Source organism: Moschus berezovskii, chromosome 8 (assembly GCF_049115385.1).
Source record: "Moschus berezovskii isolate FMDL1 chromosome 8, NW_MosBer_1.0, whole genome shotgun sequence".
Taxonomy (NCBI): domain Eukaryota; kingdom Metazoa; phylum Chordata; class Mammalia; order Artiodactyla; family Moschidae; genus Moschus; species Moschus berezovskii.
This window is the reverse complement of record NC_142467.1, coordinates 81,127,367-81,146,339: the sequence shown is the minus strand read 5'-3', so window position 1 is coordinate 81,146,339 and position 18,973 is coordinate 81,127,367. Positions and strand designations below refer to the sequence as shown.

The 18,973-nt window shown below is 40.6% G+C and overlaps 1 protein-coding gene across 1 annotated transcript; it reads left to right on the top strand.

Annotated features, from left to right (window-relative positions):
- The first annotated feature begins 1,448 nt into the window (after positions 1-1,448).
- Positions 1,449-17,509, top strand: LOX (lysyl oxidase). Its single transcript, XM_055430521.2, has 7 exons — positions 1,449-2,472; positions 2,825-2,933; positions 3,995-4,132; positions 5,887-6,043; positions 9,360-9,455; positions 9,818-9,933; positions 13,946-17,509. Exons 1-7 carry the CDS (start codon positions 1,833-1,835, stop codon positions 13,950-13,952), a joined length of 1,263 nt encoding a protein of 420 aa, XP_055286496.1. The 5' UTR covers positions 1,449-1,832; the 3' UTR covers positions 13,953-17,509.
- Positions 17,510-18,973: the final 1,464 nt, after the last annotated feature.

Below are 18,973 nucleotides of genomic sequence, written 5' to 3'. Positions count from 1 at the left end.
CTTTGTGTACTTCTGCTCAAGAGGTGAATTCTATGGAGATGGTTTGATGAGCCAAGCTTGAATCTCATGTCCACCGCTTGAGGTGGTGAACTTGAAGTTCTGCACTGATATCATCAATGCAACCGGGTAGGGGAAGTTTCTAAAAGGAAAACACAGTTGTTCCAACCAGAAAAAAAAGTGAATTGGGTGTTGGGAAGTCAAATCAGCAGAGGTTCACGACACAACCAAAATGTGGTGGTTAAACATCAAGAGGCAGAGACCAAGAGTGATAGGTGAATATTGAAGTATATCTTGACAATGGCCCAAACAATGATGAGCCCAGCGAAATCCTGGTTCCAAGTCTAGTTTAAATCAAGCTGTTAATTTTAATTTTTCCTTTGAAATGCTTCCAGCAATGCCCAAACCCTGAGTGGCGTATGAGAAACTGGTCCACTAAACATCACTTTTCAGTCAGTTACCTACCTCCTACCCATACCCTCCTACTCATTCTCCCCTGGCTGCCCTCATTCCTTTGTCTTCACCCAAATCTGAAGCCCAAGACTGTTTCTTCAGCACCCCCTTTTTTTTAGCTTGGAAGATCAATTAAACACCACAGGATTCTTCGCTGACTTTTCAACATTTAACAAATGGTTAAGCTTTTTTTTTTTTTTAATTCAAAGTCAAACCTCCTTATTAGACATACAAAGAGAAAAAATAAAAGCAGATGAAATGCTTGTTTGAAATAGCCTTCTGAGTGCTCTCTGAGGCAGAATTTGCTCTAGTCCCCTTTGTTGAGACTTCCTGAGAGACACTGTGGAAATGAAAGATGGTTCTTTACTTCCAAAGTACAAATCAGGCCGGCATTTTGAAAGAGACAGGTTTATTCATCACTTCAGCGTTAGCTGGCTTTGCTCCCTGTAAAATTTTACTTTTGGTTATTAAAATATTCACTGTAGGAAATAAATTTGTAATCCATTTCTCATATTACCTACATGCAGAAAAACAAAATTTGATATCTTGGGGTTTATTTGCTGAGGGCGCTTCCCATAAAAGCAAGGGGTGTGCATTGGGAAATGTGTCTGGTTAACTCCTTATGGATAAATTAGTCACAAACTTTCCTCCGCCCACCCCATCCCCCCTTTCCCGACTCTCGCCCCCAGTACCCTCTCCACCTCCCGACTTCCCGCCTCTCCAGGGCTGGTGACCTAATAGCATTTTTCTTCATGCATATTTTGGCGTCGCCCCACGGCCTGGCTGCCTTTGCCTGTCTGAGTCTTTTGAAATTCCTGCATGTTCGCCCCAGATTAAGCTGAGTGTGTCTCAGGATGTGTGTTCCGTTTTGTTCTTTCCCCTTAACGCTCCCTGTGCAACGTGTCTGGGGGGAGGAGGACAAGACGGGGAGGGGAGGGAGGGGAGGGAGGGGCAGAGGCGAGGAGCTGTCCGCCTTGCACGTTTCCAATCACATTACGTGAACAAATAGCAGAGGGGCGGCTGGGCCAGAACGGCTTGTGTAACTTTGCAAATGTGCCAGAAAGTTTAAAAATCTCTCCTCCTTCCTTCACTCCAGACACTGCCCGTTCGCCGGGGCCGCCACGCCGCTCCCCGTCGCCTTCCAGAAGGACTGAGAAAGAGAAGAGAGGAGAGTGCCACGTCTCACCAGCCGCCTTTACTGGAGAGGGTCTGCAGCCCACCCTAGGCATTGCTTGATAGGGACTGAGATACCCGGGCGCCCAGCCCGCCTCCTCGGTTGAAGAGTTCTCCCTCCCTCACGTGACTTGAGCCCCGTTTTGTTTTTTTTTTCCCCCCTCCGAGCTACGTCTTCCCGGAGTGGGGACAGTCCAGGAAAGGGAGCGATGCGCTTCGCCTGGACTGCACTCCTCGGGTCGCTGCACCTATGCGCACTGGTGCGCTGCGCCCCGCCGGCCGCCAGCCACCGGCAGCCCCCTCGCGAACAGGCTGCGGCTCCCGGCGCCTGGCGCCAGAAGATCCAATGGGAGAACAACGGGCAGGTGTTCAGCCTGCTGAGCCTGGGCTCGCAGTACCAGCCGCAACGGCGACGGGACCCCGGCGCCACCGCCCCGGGGGCCGCCAACGCCACCGCCCCGCAGATGCGCACGCCAATCCTGCTGCTCCGCAACAACCGCACCTCGGCGGCGCGAGTGCGGCCGGCCGGCCCCTCTGCAGCCGCAGCCGCAGCTGGCCGCCCCAGGCCCGCCGCCCGCCACTGGTTCCAAGCTGGCTACTCGACGTCTGGGGCCCACGACGCTGGGACCTCGCGCGCTGATAACCTAACGACACCGGGAGAGGTCCCGACGCTCAGTAACCTGAGACCGCCCAACCGCGTGGACGTGGACGGCATGGTGGGCGACGACCCGTACAACCCCTATAAGTACACCGACGACAACCCCTATTACAACTATTACGACACGTACGAAAGGCCCAGGCCTGGGAGCAGGTACCGGCCCGGATATGGCACCGGCTACTTCCAGTATGGTAAGCACACTCAAGTCTCCGCTAACACCCGCGCACCGTTTCCCCAGCTCCGCGTCTCCCAGACGTGGCTGCCTGGGCGCGGCAGGCCCTGGTCCGTGCAGATCCCATCCCTCCCCCTGCGCCGGCCGAGGCAGCCCTGGAATTTGGTGCAAACCGCGCGCGCCCGGCCCCTCCTGCTTCGTTTCCACTTTACTTTGCAGCCCCGGGCGTCCCCATCCTTCTGCTACCCGCAGCCCAACACCGCAGTCCAGTTGACTGAAGGGTGAGGAATAAGGCACGTGGAGGGACCCGGAGCCAGGGTGGGGGCCGCTAAATTGTCTCACTGCTTTGCCCATCGCCTGCTGACGTTTAGGTCTTCCGGACCTGGTGCCCGATCCCTACTACATCCAGGCGTCCACATACGTGCAAAAGATGGCCATGTACAACCTGAGATGCGCTGCGGAGGAAAACTGCTTGGCCAGGTACCAGCTGGGATCTCCTCGGCCTAGCTCCCCCGTCTTGGTTCCAGGGGGCTCCTCAGGTGCTTGGTCCTGGCCACTCTTGTTCTGTGCAGACAAGGGTTGGGAAGTGGAACGTGATCTCTTGGGCATGCTGACCTGGGTGGAGAATTAAAATTTGGAAGATTTCTGTGGGTTCTGACTTTCAAACCGTGGCATAAATCAGGGAGATTAAGCAAACCCTTAGTCTGGAGAGTGGAGGTCTCCTATTCTTCTTCCAAGATCCTTAAACTTTGGAGCCAACTGTTTCCAATGACGTTCTATTAAACTACTATACCGTGGAAAAAAACTGTAATGGAAGAGCTTGTTAAAACCCCCTCAGAACATTGGGGGCGACTTTGCCAGTGTGGCACCCCTCCGTTGGATGTCATTATTTTCTTCTTTTGTCTGAAGTCACAATTAACTTAGTTGTTTTGGCATTACTTTAGCCAGAATAAGATCAGGAGCAAGAGTTTTGCTTTTGCATTAGTCCTAAAATAAAATCTTAGCAATCTGGGGAATGGAATTCCCTGAGTTTGCTGCTGGGAAACCAGCAGAGGGAGTAAAAGATGTTTTGATAAGACATATAAATTTTTTAAATGTAAAATAAGGTCATCGATAGTATTTGAATATATATTCACACAATATTTTACAAGACACAGAGAAATGTTTATTTATTGTGTCAATTTCTTCCACTTCCTTTATAACTGTCAGGCTAAGAGAAGAAATCCAAGCTCATCATTTTCATTCTACTAGAGTCTTGCATCACACACCATTGCATTCCCTCTGGTAGTTTTACAGTAATGCTATTGTTTTAAAGAGTTACTAAATTACTTATCTGGGTATACTCTTTCAGGGTTATTGCCCCAATTTACATCTTCTTTAACTGGGTGAGAAAAAAAATGTATGCAAAATGCTCTAGTCTTTTGGAACTGATAACCTCCATGGGAGAAGAGGGCAGTGACCTCTTGGAAGGTTTTGCTTGTAGTTTTGTCTTTAGTTCATATTCTGTGAAAATCATAATGTTTCTGTCTGTAAAATCACAGCTCAGCATACAGGGCAGATGTCAGAGACTATGATCACAGGGTGCTGCTAAGATTTCCCCAGAGAGTGAAAAACCAAGGGACATCTGATTTCCTACCAAGTCGACCAAGATATTCCTGGGAATGGCACAGTTGTCACCAGTAAGTCGATGGGACTCGGGTACTTTTGAGTTGCTTTTTCACTTTACAGGTGATTCTTTTTATGTTTTTTAAGAGTTAACTTTTTATTTTGTAGTAGGGTATAGCCGATTAACAATGTTGTGACACTTTTAGGTAAACAGCGAAGGGACTCAGCCATACATATACATGTATCTATTCTCCCCCCAAAACCCTTCCTATCAAGGTTGCCACATACTATTGAGCAGAGTTCCATGTGCTATACAATAGGTCCTTGCTGGTCATCCATTTTAAATATAGCAGTGTGTACATGACCATCCCAAATTCCCTACCTATCCCTTCCTCCCCTGGCAACCATAAGTTCATTTTCTAAATTACAGGTGATTCTTGATATGACAAATTCTTACACAAAGGGAGAAAGTTGCTGTTATTCACACTTAGAATTTATATAATTTGACATAATCAAGGAAATCTATCTTTAGGATAATACATCAGTTACTATATATTGTTATCTTTTAAACTGGAAATTATTTTAAGCCCAACTTATTAAAACTGTTAGCTTCACTAGAATTTTATCCCAGTATACTACAGGTGGAGAAGGCAATGGCATCCCACTCCAGTACTCTCGCCTGGAAAATCCCATGGACGGAGGAGCCTGGTAGGCTGCAGTCCATGGGGTCGCGAAGAGTCGGACGCGACTGAGCGACTTCACTTTCACTTTTCGCTTTCATGCATTGGAGAAGGAAATGGCAACCCACTCCAGTGTTCTTGCCTGGAGAATCCCAGGGACGGGGGAGCCTGGTGGGCTGCCGTCTATGGGGTCACACAGAGTTGGACACAACTGAAGTGACTTAGCAGCAGCAGCAGCAGCATATTACAGGTAGGGCTTTCCTGGTGGTCAGTGGTAAAGAATCTACCTGCAATGCAGGAGACTTGAACTCAATTCCTGGGTTGTGAAGATCCCCTGGAGAAGGAAATGGCAACCCACTCCAGTATTCTTGCTTGGGAAATCCCAAGGACAGAGGAGCCTAGCGGGTTGCAGTCCATGGGGTCGCAAAGAGTTGGACATGTCTTAGCAACTACACCACCACCACCACCAGTTCTACAGTATGACTTGGTAACTTGCTTAGGTGTTCATTGCCAGGAAATCCTGTTTTATGTACTTAAAATTTCTATAGTTTGAGCCATTACTTTGTGTTCTTTTCTTATGTGAGAAAATGAACAGTTCGGCACCTTCACTTAAATGAAATAAAAAAAAATAAATGTGAGCAACTACTTTGCTGATAAAGTAGATTTATAAATAAAAGTTTATACTAGTTATTTATTTCTCCTCTGCATTTTAGTATGGATTAAAATGTGTGAGAATACAATTTAAAAAATTTCACAGAAACCTCCCAAGAGAAAAATGCTCTTCTCTTTGGAATGAAAAGAGTAGTAGCAGCCAAAGGAGATATACTAGAGAACATATGACAAGTTTCACTTAAACAAAGATAATTTACTATCTCTATTTAATCTTCAAAGATAAAACAGGGTGAAATAAAAAAGCAGCATACTCAAAATAAGTCTTTTTTTTCCTCATACCAAAGTTAGAGCCTTACCATTCTGATAGATTTTTGTCCTGGAAAAAAAGTTTTAGCATGAATCTAGCTTTAAGAAGGTCAACTTGATCCCAATTTTGATGCGAAAGCAAATGTGGGAAGCAGCGGGGGGGTCATCTTGAATCCTCACTGCTGTCTCCGTGTTACTGACTGCTGTCTCTGTGGCCTGTGGGACATTAGACATTACCACAGCATGGATGAGTTCAGCCACTATGACCTGCTTGATGCCAGCACCCAGAGGAGAGTGGCTGAGGGCCACAAAGCGAGTTTCTGTCTCGAGGACACATCGTGTGACTACGGCTACCACAGGCGATTTGCATGTACTGCACACACACAGGTAGGATGGCAACCTGGAATCAGGAACCCGCACGCTTCAGAGAGAAAACAGCCATCTATTTTCTGTCCTCCTGCCCATCTTTGTGAAAAACTATTTTCCTCAGGGGGTCATATAGTTCAAATGGTAAATTATTGGGAAAAGGAAAGTGATGGCTTGATGATCCAAATTACTTTTAAAAAGTATTCCATCATCACAGAAGGTCAAGGTGTGTACTTACTATGTTCCACAATGAAAAGCAATAGTCTATTATCTGAAAAGATAGAAGGGTTTCCCATTTTTGCACTCATCCTATATTCTTTAACTCAACTGGTAAGTAACTGTAGAAGAGATATGTTTTGTCACCTGCAAAACTATCTCTCCATCTGAGTTAAAAATAGAATGGTGGTTGGGGTTAGCAAAAGGACAGAAATAAGTTTCTTAAAAAGCACTTTGAAAAATGTCTTTTTTAATCATGCAGAGAAGAGCAGAAGGACAGTTTCTTTCTCCATGCATATATATTTAAACCTAAGGTATAATTGATGTCAGATGTCCTTTGGATGGATTTTTAAAAATAGTGCTGTCCTAAGCAGTTTGTATGTCTTATAATGGGAAAATGTGTGTCAGTTAAAAGCCATGCCACTATTTCCATAAGAAACCCTAATTTGTAAAAGGACATTATAATTTTACTCCGGTGGAAATCTTGGCAGGGAATAGTGAATATACGTAACTCAGGGCACAAAAGATCAGCAGCTGGCATCTTGGGAAGCAAATTCCAGGGCTGTGGCAGGAAGCTTTCTGGCGACCTAAATATTATCATTGCTTATTTCTCTGGGCTTAAAACATCATAGCAGTTGGAAGGCAAAAGGTTCAGTTCCTCTCACCCTGGGGCAGCGCTTACTCTAAGAAAAAGAAGATGTAACCTCACATTACACGTATGTTTGTGTAGAGATTCCCTTTTCACACAGTGATCCCCAAGTCCCACAGCACCTGCCAGTGCAGGGTACCTCGAGTTTGCTCTCTTCACTTAGAAGAGGCACTCTCAACAGCTCAATGCTGAAATATTTGAATCTAAGACTATAGGCATTTATAGCATGTGAATCCCCCAACTCCTTGGCGGGTGACCCTACTTCATTTTATGTGGTAACTTTCTTATTAATTATCCTCCATTTTATATCCTATTTAACCACTATTCACTAGATCTTACACTACACATGACTAATGTATTTGTGTGTTTCACTTCACTGGTTGTCTCTTGAACATGGGCTTCCTTTAAAGGGAAATAAAATTCTCACAAAGCCCCAGTGTTGACTTAGTTATATTATGACCCTTTTAAATGTATCCAAATATAAAACTAGATATAACTTCTTTATATTTATACTCTCATATAAATTCTTGGGCTTCCCTTCCCTCAACTTGTAAAGAATCCACCTGCAATGTGGGAGACCTGGGTTTGATCCCTGAGTTGGGAAGATCCCCTGCAGAAGGGAAAGGCTACCCACTCCAGTGTTCTGGCCTGGAGAATTCCATGGACTGTGTAATCCATGGGGTTGCAAAGAATTTGCGTATTAAATATATATGAAGCTAGAAATTATATTAACCTCATTCATTTATGTAATAGTTACGTTTGGCTGAAATCAAATAGTAAATTTATATAGTCTTGGCTGTGGTTCTACATTTTTTATTTTTAAAGTTTGAATACAGGAAATACCTGTTTGCTTACTGCCCTGAAAAACCCCTTTTTTTGTTTGCCAGTTCAAATAATCAAAACTGATACTTAAATTCTGCCATCTGAGTAAGGTAGACTGCCAATGTCAGCATTATTTAAAGTGCTCTTGTTCACTTGAAGGTAAGATAAGCATTATTTAAACCAGTCTTAAATAGGTATCTAATTCAGTGAATCCCTTACAGTGCCATGAAGGTGGTACTAGTAGTAGAAATAGCAACGATAATAGCTAACACTGAGTATATACTCTGTGCCAGAATAAGAATTATGTGCTGGAAATCAGAAACTGAAAATTCTTCACAATATATTGACTACTCAGCATAAGGTTAATGAATGATTACAGGTTGGTATGGACCAGCATGGGAATTCTCACTGCAGTGGCACAGGTCCTTTCTGAGTTTGGCCTGTCTGTACTATCGTGTACTGTATGAGAACACAGTGCTCCCCCATTCTTCCCGAGTCGAGGCACAGGCAAACCGGCACCGGTACATCATGCTCCAGATGATTCTGCCCTCTCCAAACAATACTGAGTTTAAATGACTGCAGCCTATTCTTTTAAATTTGATTAGTATTAGAATGAAAACACAACAGTGAAAACTTCTGATAAAGAACCAGTGGAATCAAGAGTATACCTATGGATTCCAATTTGAGCAGATTTCTCCAGACTAGCTTGCTGGAGGGCAAGAACCATACCTTAGTGGTGTTTTTCTCCTCTCAACCGCTAGAAGGCACTCGTTTACTACTGAAGTGAATATCTGAGCAAGCAGAGTTGACGTGGCATTCATCCCTTTAACACAACAACAAAATATTCAGTGATGATGTGAGAAAGATTACAGTGTGGTGGTTACAAACAGGGACCCTGGACCCCAAACGCCTAAACTCAAAACCAGCTCAGCCACTTACCAGCTATTTATTCTTGGATGAGCTCTTTGACCTTATACAGCCTTCGTTTCTTCATTCATAAAATGCGTTAATACTACCTTCTCCCTTTTGGAGTTGTGAGAATTATATATATATAACATGCTTAAAATTGCTCCTGGCACATAATACATACTTCATAAATGTTAACTATTCAAAAATGCAATAAGACTCCATCCTTAGGTAGCTTACAATCTCTAGATTCATTCTTATATAGGATGATTTTAATATAGAGAATAGAAGGATAAATAGCATAAAATGTACACAAACTGAGTATCATGGGCTTTCAGAGTATAGGAAGGTAATTTCCAAGAACAGAAACTGGAGAGAGTTCCACTGATAACAAGACATTTGAGCTACATTGATTATTATGTGGCCTTTATTCCTGAACTGGTAATATTCAAGGATTTTGGTGGAGGCCTATTTTGTCACTTAAGATTGTATTTATCACTAGTGATTTATTACACTATTAAGCGAGATGTACTACTACTTATATTAGTCCTGTATTTTTTTTAGCTGGAGGTGCTATAAGGCTGAGTAATATATACTTCTCAAAGGAGATGCAATATAAGTATAGTTTTATGTCAAACTCTTGTAAGTACTAAATTAAAATTTAATTTGCAAATAATAAGCATATTCTTTAGCACATTCTAACCATATAGCATCCTTTTAATTTTTGAATTTTATTTGTTTCAGGGCTTGAGTCCTGGCTGCTATGATACCTATAATGCAGACATAGACTGCCAATGGATTGATATCACTGATGTCAAACCTGGAAACTATATTCTCAAGGTAGAGAACTTTGAATATATACCCATAATGTATTTCAACTGCAACTCAGTGGGCTTGTTCTCTAGAGTCAAATGTTAAATATTCATGGTCCTGCAAGCAATCATACATCTTCTAGAACTACTTCTAAACCAACCTAGGTATATTTTAAAAATTCTTATTTGAAAGAACTTTATGGAAAAAGATACAGCGTCCTTCAAAAACTCCAGAGTTGAACCACATGCCAACCTTACACCCTCTTCCTTGCCTGGTTTAGTTGAATTATGCTGCCTCTATTTTAGCCTCCATCCTGGAAAGAGGAAAAAAGTTAACCAGTAAACACTGCTGATGAAATCTGAAACACAGATGATGTTTGTTTTGCCTAGGTCAGTGTGAATCCAAGCTATCTGGTGCCTGAGTCGGACTATTCCAACAATGTCGTCCGCTGTGAAATTCGCTACACAGGACATCACGCGTATGCCTCGGGCTGCACAATTTCACCGTGAGTCCCATTTGCCTACCTAAGTAATAATCTCTTGACGATGAATTTTAGTTCACTGATAGGCATTCTACAGGTACATCTGTTTTCACTACTACTGCAGCTTCCTTGTAAAATAGCTCAAAGGTAGAAAATGATAGTCTGCACTATCAAATTGGTGCTGATCCTTTTTTGATAATGCTAGAAAACAGAGTTGCAGATTTGATCCCTGGAAGATCCCCTGGAGAAGGAAATGGCAACCCATTCCAGACTGGGAGATCCCATGGACAGAGGAGCCTGGTGAGCTATATAGTCCATGGGCTTATAAAAGAGATGGATACAACCTAGGGACTAAACAAAAGCAACAAGAGAATGGAGGAGGAGATGTGCTCAGGTTTTTAATCACCCTGAAACTTAGCTTTTAAGACAAGACACAGAACACATTTCAGTTCAGTCAGTTCAGTTGCTCAGTTGTGTCTGACTCTCTGCAACCCCATGAATCACAGCACGCCAGGCCTCCCTGTCCATCACCAACTCCCGGAGTTCACTCAAACTCATGTCCACAGAGTCGGTGATGCCATCCAGCCATCTCATTCTCCGTCGTCCCCTTCTCCTCCCGCCCCCAACCTTTCCCAGCATCAGACTCTTTTCCAGTGAGTCAACTCGTTGCATGAGGTGGCCAAAGTATTGCAGTTTCAGCTTTAGCATCAGTCCCTCCAATGAACACCTAGGACTGATCTCCTTTAGAATGGACTGGTTGGATCTCCTTGCAGTCCAAGGGACTCTCAAGAGTCTTCTCCAGCACCACAGTTCAAAAGCATCAATTCTTCGGCGATCAGCTTTCTTCACAGTCCAACTCTCACATCCATACATGACCACGGGAAAAACCATAGCCTTAACTAGACGGACCTTTGTTGGCAAAGTAATGTCTCTGCTTTACCCACAAAGCTTGTGTGGCAGCTACATCTGTAAAATATGCAGTATGCAGTGTGGGTGACCTTGTGGGGGCCCAAAGAGTTGGGTTTCTGGCCTCTTCCTCATAGTTCATGAAGGAGCCCCGAAAAAATTCCTAGCGTTCTTCAAAATACATTTTGAAAGTCACTGCCTTAAAGTACACAACTGATGTACTTTAGACCACCTGTTCTGTAGAAATCAAGATTCCACATGTTTGAGTTCTACAAACCCAAGTAATAGGGAAATACCTTGCAAAAGAAGGTCTGTGTGGAGATGCCTTCATAATTTTTCTAGTCCTAAAGCCCTTCTTTGGATGAAAGTTTAGAAGGAATCCAAGCAGTTATTACAGACATGGTGCTTTGATGAGAGTCATGAAAGAAAGTTGGGCAGTTTTGCCTTCTTGTGTCTCTGTCCCACCATGACCCGTGGCACTGCCTGCCCTAGTCATGCTGGGTTATAGATTCTAACTACATATGCCACCTGGGAGGGATAGCTTCCCAACAATAAGAATACCATTAGAGTGATACTGAACACAAGCCAGGTTTGCTGTGATGTGAGAGAGGCACAAGTTAGTAGAAAGGTGTCTAACAGAATCACGCTGGAAACTTAGTCAAAATTTTTCCCTGTTACACAAACCAGGGCAATGATTACTGCACATGAACCTGTAGTTTGTGGGCTTTCCGAACTCCACATGAACCTATCTGGTTGTGCATATTTTGCCAACAACTAGGGGGCTAATAGCCAGGGGAAAGGTGGAGCTTAAAGCAGCCCATGCTGTGTACTGTGGACTGGGCTACATTCACCTTGGAGAGGAGCCTTTTCCTTATTTCCATGAAGGAGCAAAGCCTGTGTTTTTTAAGTGTCATCATAGCATTAGAGACATATGTAGTCTATGACAAACAAAGGTGTAGGACTGAAAGAAGATTATCAAATAAATTCTTTTGAACATGCCTGAAATACAGAAAATCTGGCTGGATGTATGGCCCACACTGTGTGGAACTGATCACAGTATAACTGAAAATCCCCAGGAAAGGAATATAACTTAAAATTATTAATTTCTCTTAATTTTTATAATTCCATAATTTATTCACTCATTATTTATTCACTGGCACTTTAATTTTTGATACAATACTTAAATTCCATGGAGGGGGTTGCTAAAATAAAATGCATGAGAAACAGGAGGACCTCTGCGATGATAAGCTAAGTGACTCTCAGGTACAACTGCTGACCTCATATGAGGAAAAAGTCTGAGAGGTGATTCTATTGTACAGAAAATGACTTGCTTGTTTATCATCAGTAGAGTCCATTGGGTTGGATATTGACAGACATTTAGAGCAAATAAAAATTGTTACTCTGTTCCAGCAGAGAGTTTCTTTCTCTTTTTTTATTTTAGCCAGTTGTCACTGACTGTAAATTATAAGAGTGGTTGATGAAAACTTTAATGACTGATACGGATCAGATGAAAATATGCGAAAGTGAAAGGACCCATAGGTAGTGATTTGTAATTAAATAACAATCTCATACATATCTATGAGTGGAAAATAATGGGAGAAGTACAAAAACCTTGACTTAAACCCCCACCTTCAGGAGAATGATGCTCGCTTCTTATATTTTGACTCTCAGTTTCACCTCCCTTGATAGGGATCAGAGTTCAGAGGAAGGAGAAATTTTCTCTGGCTGTGGCTTTAGGACAGCACTTGAATTGGGCCTTGAGGGCTGAGAAGGACTGCACTGGAGAGAGCTAAGGAGGGCCATGCTAGGAGGAGTCAACGTCACCCGCAACTACATGGCAAGAAGAAATTGCAGGGCATGTTTGGCAAAGCAGGTTAGCCTGGCTAAGGCATACATTTCATGGGCAAAAAGAATGGAAAAGTTGGGAGATCAAAGTTGAGATCAAAGTGAGCACTGAAGAGCAAGCTGAAAAGTCTCAACTTCATCCTGGTGACCGTGGGGAGTCTCTGAGGTTTCCTGAGCAAGGTGTGTATCTTGCCTAAAGCCACGTGGTAGCTCAGTGACTCTGTAAGCAGCAGTGTGTGTGTGATTCCCTTGGTAATGTTATTGTAATTAAAAAAAACAAAACTCTTAAAGACATATCATCTCTTAGTTCACTGGTTGTTCTTCACGCTAATCAAATATCTGAGAGTGTTCTGTGTGTGTGTGTGTGTCCGTCGCCTCAGTCGTGTCTGACTCTGCGACCCTATGGACTATAGCCCACCAGGCTCCTCTATCCATGGGATTTCCCAGGCAGAAATACTGCAGTGGGTTGCCGTTTCCTTCTCCAGGGGATCTTCCTGACCTAGAAATCGAACCTGGTCTCCTGCATTGCAGGAAGACTCTTTACCACCTGAGCCACTAGGTATCGGTGCGTAAAAACACCCAGTAAGAAAGTGTGTGCCTTGGGTGTATCCCCTCTCTCTCATTTTCCTTACTGTAAACCCAACGAATGACCCAGGTGACTCTGTGGCCCAGTTCAGTTCTGAGATACCATCATTAAGTTCTTTTTTTCACAGAAACTACTTGGGAATAAATTCACAGAAATTATTTGGAAACTGATGGTTTATAATCTGGAGTAAGTGATTCTTATTTCATGTACATAGGGATCTGTGATCACAATATAAACACAGTATTTGACTTATTGGCTTTGACCCAGTCTTGGCCTATTAGTATAACATTCTACATCCATAACCTTGCTGGGAAACAACCAATGCAGGACAGTATGGAGGTCATGAACCTGCTTATTGGTGGGCCTGCCACACAAGCTGCATAGAGTGAACTCACTTGGCCAGGGCTGGTGGTCCTGTAAGCCCTGCTTTACTCTTACATGTTTCAGAGGGTGTTTCTTTGAACTCTAAACATCAAGTTTATAGGTATCAGGCATAAACTTTCTCCTATTGACATAGTCACTATCTTCAAATCATGTATTAAATAATGTATTAATGGATAATTTCAGAAGGTGACTGTTGCATAGGTGGAGGGAAATTGTCATATATATATATTTACAGGTGACTTTAAACTTGTCTACTATATGCATTCAGAGTATTATCAGGTTAATAACTTGTTTTATTTTGTTTTCTTAATCTAGGTATTAGAAAGCAAGCCAAAACTCCCAAAGGATATATCAGTGCCTGGTGTTTTGAAGTGGAATAAATAGATTAACTTCAGTAGGATTTATGTATTTTGAAAGAGAGAACAGAAAGCAACAAAAGAATTTTTGTTTGGACTGTTTTATAACAAAGCACATAACTGGATTGTGAACATTTCAATCGGCATTATTTGGGAAATTTTTATTATTATTATTCACATTACTTTGTGAATTAACACAGTGTTTCAATTCTGTAATTGCACACTTGGCTCTTTCAGAGAAATCCAGATTTCTTATGCTTCTTCTGAAATTATAGTGCAAAAGGAAAAAAAAATTCGATGAATGAGTCAAAATTATTTTAAACTGAGAATTTTCTAAAGTTCTAAAACTTTAGTGAACCTTAATAATAACTGGCTTATATATGTCCTAGCATAGATCACTTTAGAAATGAAGCTCCTACTGTTTAAACAGATATGGACACATTTGGTGCTGAGGGAGGATCAAACAGGTTACCATTGGTGTCAAGAAATGTTACTATATAGCAGAGAAATGGCAATATATGTATTCAGATAGTTACATCCCTTATAAAATTTGTTTACATTTTAAAAATTAGTAGATAAACTCCTTTCTTTCTGTCAAGTGTACAAGTTCATTCTGAATTAAATCAGCTTTTGTTTTGTAATGAATTAAGTAACTGAGCTGCCCAACTTGTGTCTGACATTTGTTGATGCGCCCCTCTATTTTTTAATTTTACTATGGGCAGAGACCTTTTCAGTGACATTCTTAAAATTACTATTCTGGGGATCTGCTATACATAGGACAACTGTATCAATGGGAAGTCTTTCTGATGATAGATGTGATACATTCAAAGATAGTATGCATTTAGTATCTTTAACTATTAGCCAAAAAAATTCCCTTGATGACATAAAAATCATACAAAAAAAGTCCCCCAGACCACAATTGTCTCTAAAATACTTAGAAATATTAGTGAGAAACTTAGGATTTTTCAACTTTTCTACACTTTTTTAAATGATCAGCTTTAAAAAGAGTAAGACTAACATTTTTTAAATTATCCAGAATAGATGACATAATGTATATGAATACATGAACATTATCCTAGGCCACCTAGGAATCAGTCATACGTGTTTTTTTGTGTGTGTATCTGAAATATAATACAAACTAGCAAAGCACATAGCATTACATACTTGAGACGTTGGTGAATAAGGGGGACAAAAAAAGAACAGCTTTCTGCAAAACCAAGGATTGTGTTGCATAATGAGACAGCTGTGATTTTATTTTAAACTGTGAAACCATGTGCCACATCAGAATTTGGAGAATTTCTTTTTTTCCTAGATTCAAAGGATGTAGAAAGAGATCAAATTACACTGTTTAAGTTAGTGGTGCTGAAGCAGAAGTTTTCCTCTCTTAACTAGTATTAAAATCTCAAGCAAGGTATTTCCAGTGCCAAGACACATTAGGTAGAATTTTAAAATGAGTGGCATCCCTATATTGTGTCATACAGTTGTAAAGTTAGCACCAACTACCAACCATTCTTCACTCACCGAGTGCTTTGCACTGTAAGAAGGGCTAGAGGTGGGCAGTCGTCAGGGGAGATAGAGCGGGCTTCAGGAGCCTCATCTGCCAGGCACACACTTACCATGAGACAATACAGACAGCTTGATAGAGACCCAGAATTTCCATTGAGCTAGTATCTGAGCTATGGAATAGCTTCTTTGATGTACCTCTTTGCCTTCGATCGCTTTTAGTTTTAAGATTGTAGAATGATCCTTTAAAATTGTAATCTTTTCGAATAGAGATATTTTAATATACTTGCTTTTTTTAAAAACAAAAACTACTGTCAGTATTAATACTGAGCCAGACTGGCATCTACAGATTTAAGACCTATCATTTCATCAAATTCTTACCCATATACTAAAAGCTAGCTAATATCATGGCCTTTGAATACATATGAGATGTATTTACTATCATTCCATTGGCCTTCCATCTGTCTGTAAATCTATCATCATTTGAGGGCCTAAAATATGCTAGGGACTAACATGCTAGGCATTAGGATATGAAAAAGGCTGTCCCTAACCTCATTAAGTATTCAAAATGTCATTATTACTCATTAGGTTCAACTTATCTCATTTTTAACATCATAAGTACATGTCTAAAAAATTTCTATTTTAAGCACTATTGTTTTTCATGACCATATTTTATTAAAAAATAAAGTGAATACATATATGCATGTATGTGTTACTAATAATTAAAACTATGTTTCCAATCCATGAAATCTCTGCCTTTTAAATATAACACATACTATTTCATTCATTTTGGGAAAAAAAATTCAATTAAAAGGTTAAAGATTCTCACTTATTCCTTATATAAATATTCCTCCCCACCCCTAATCACTCCTAAACACTCCCAAATAACTTCCAAATATTGATTTAACACTCAGTATTTTTGAACCTTGAATCTCTTCTCTGAATAACCACCAAAACTCACAGATAATGATTAGTCAGTAAAATGTATCCATTAATAAAAAACATAATCCAGCCTTACCAAACTCTAAATAAAAAAATCTTTTAAATAGGAAGTAGAAGTGAAACAAATAATTTTGAGTACTGAAAACAGACTGGTTTTTAAACACAGACTGTGAAAAAATAGGAAGATAACTTGGTGAGTCTTCCACATGCCATATTAGTGGCCTCATAATTATTCCGACCACAGTTTGTATTAAAGATGTCTTCTAAGGCTAGGATTCAGTCTCACATAACTTCCCTATTTCGAGGAAATCTTTATATTTTTACATAATGACATTCACAATTGCTAATTATTCACTAGACATTGTTTTTAATAATGAAGAACAAATGTTTAATTTTTTTCTCCTTAACCTCATAGGAGATCATCACACTAATAATCTTCTCAATATTCAGACTGTAGAGGAAATGCAGTTCACTAAAATCATGGTACTACGAATTTCTCTTTACCAAATTATGTTAAAATTCTGAACTTCTGATCAGAAAACATTTTGTTTTAAAAATAACTTGTTTTGATACTAACAGTATAACTAATAAGTAAAACTACCCTTTTCTATATTTTTATGTTTAGAATTCATATCACAATCAATAGCCACATTTCATTCCCAGCTACCAAAAGTCTTGGGCCACTTTTGAACGCTTAAAGCATGTCATTTATCCTTCTAATCAAAATGGTGCTGAATTATTTCAACTTGAATGTAAAATGTGTTGTCTTAGCTCACAGGATATAAACATTTAATATATAACTGCTTGCTATGAACTACGTAACATGTGATTTGGTATTGTAATGTTTTTAATGAAGTTTTAGTTTCTTCCAAATTTTTCAGGAATACTAGTTGTAAAACATTTTTAACTTTTTTTGAAGAGCTCTTATTTTAAATGCCCAGACACTGGCTTTATAATCTTCTTTACACTCTCACATTCTTTTATTATATGCCTATACTATGATTGCAAGATTATGTAAAAATGCCTTGAATAAATGATTTCAAGTGTCTAGAGTGGTCATTTGTTGTGACATATAAATAAATGATATGAATTTCACTTAGATTAAGATCTTAAAGCCATGTGTATGGTTGGTGATTTTGCTTAATTGCCTTTTATATTAACAAATTGTTTATCAAGCTCACATGACTTGAAACTTGTCTATGATGGATAAAAATCTAGCTGATGTTTTAAAAAGAAACTATCATACCTGAACAGATTCTAACTTTCATCATCATTACTAACCACTTCCAAGGATGCGGAACAGACACATAAAGAATAACTGCCCTCTGTTTTGATTCGCATTTCTCAGAAATACTCAAGAGCATATGTGCACCCAGAATTTTTACGATACAAACTTATTTATATGAAGATACAAATTATTTATATGAAGATAATATTTTTTTATAATAATTTTTTTTATTTAGAATAAGATAATAATTTGGCTCGATACAAATTATTTATATGAAGAGAAACATTGCTGTCACAGTAATCCTTATTTAAATGTGTACCAGATTAACCTGAAGCTAGTAGCCTAAGAAGACAAACAGGCCCCAAACTGTGGGCAAGTGTTTTGGGAGAACAATAATTAATCCACAGACAATTTACCTTTTAAGGAACTCTTGCAGGTAAAATAGACGTAGGCTTGTGGCTGGCAGTTTTCAGACTTGACAGTAATAGGACATTAACGACACTTGAAACCACCGATTTCCTGCTTTCCTCACCTGCTCAAGGAAAGGTATTAGTGTAAAAGATGATTACTTTGGTCTCATCAGTGTTCGCTGTTTCAGGCACTGTTCATTATTATTAGTTCATTAATCAAAGATACATTCTAAGTAGTCACAGTCCCTCTAGAGTGGGTACAACTCAATGGCAGAAAAAGCGGGGAATAAAACCTCAGAGAAAAACACAGCAAAATACTAGTGTTCTGGAAGAAGGAAGAACTGCAGCTGTAACGAGAGGGTTGGGTGAGAGTAACAGCAGTCAGCTGTACCCCTCCCTCCTGCAGTATTATCTTAGTGTTTTCACCATACTTTTAAATCCATGATACAGAAAAATTTACATGTGGTTGATGGTGGGGTGAGACAAGAGTGGCGCAACTCATCCCTGACATTTCTGCACCTAAGTCCAAGAGCATCAGCAACTGGGTTAAATTTGCTTTGCAGATGAGAGATCTGAGGGGACGAAGGAAAAGGAACGGGATGGAAAACACATACATGGTGCAACTTCTTCACTAATTTAGGCAACTAGTTCTCTGGAAAGTGACCTATAATGTCAAGATTTTCTCCAAGGCCCAGGCTGACCAGAGATGACTTTTCGTCCACAGGGAGTTATCCTGTTACTCTTTCAGAGTTTGAGAAGGCTTATCAGGAGCTAAGCATACAAAGCCTTATTTTCCACCCCTTGCTCCCCAATTTTCTAAAAGGAATACTTCTGAGAAAAATAATGTCATCCTCCTTTTCTCTTTCATGTACAGGATTCCACAATTTAGCAACAGGTGGTCCTC

Coding starts and splice junctions, on each gene's coding strand:
- LOX (XM_055430521.2), top strand. CDS start 1,833: ATGCGCTTCGCCTGGACTGCACTCCTCGGGTCGCTGCACCTATGCGCA. Junction 2,473..2,824: donor CACCGGCTACTTCCAGTATG/GTAAGCACACTC, acceptor GCTGACGTTTAG/GTCTTCCGGACCTGGTGCCC. Junction 4,133..5,886: donor GAATGGCACAGTTGTCACCA/GTAAGTCGATGG, acceptor GTGGGACATTAG/ACATTACCACAGCATGGATG.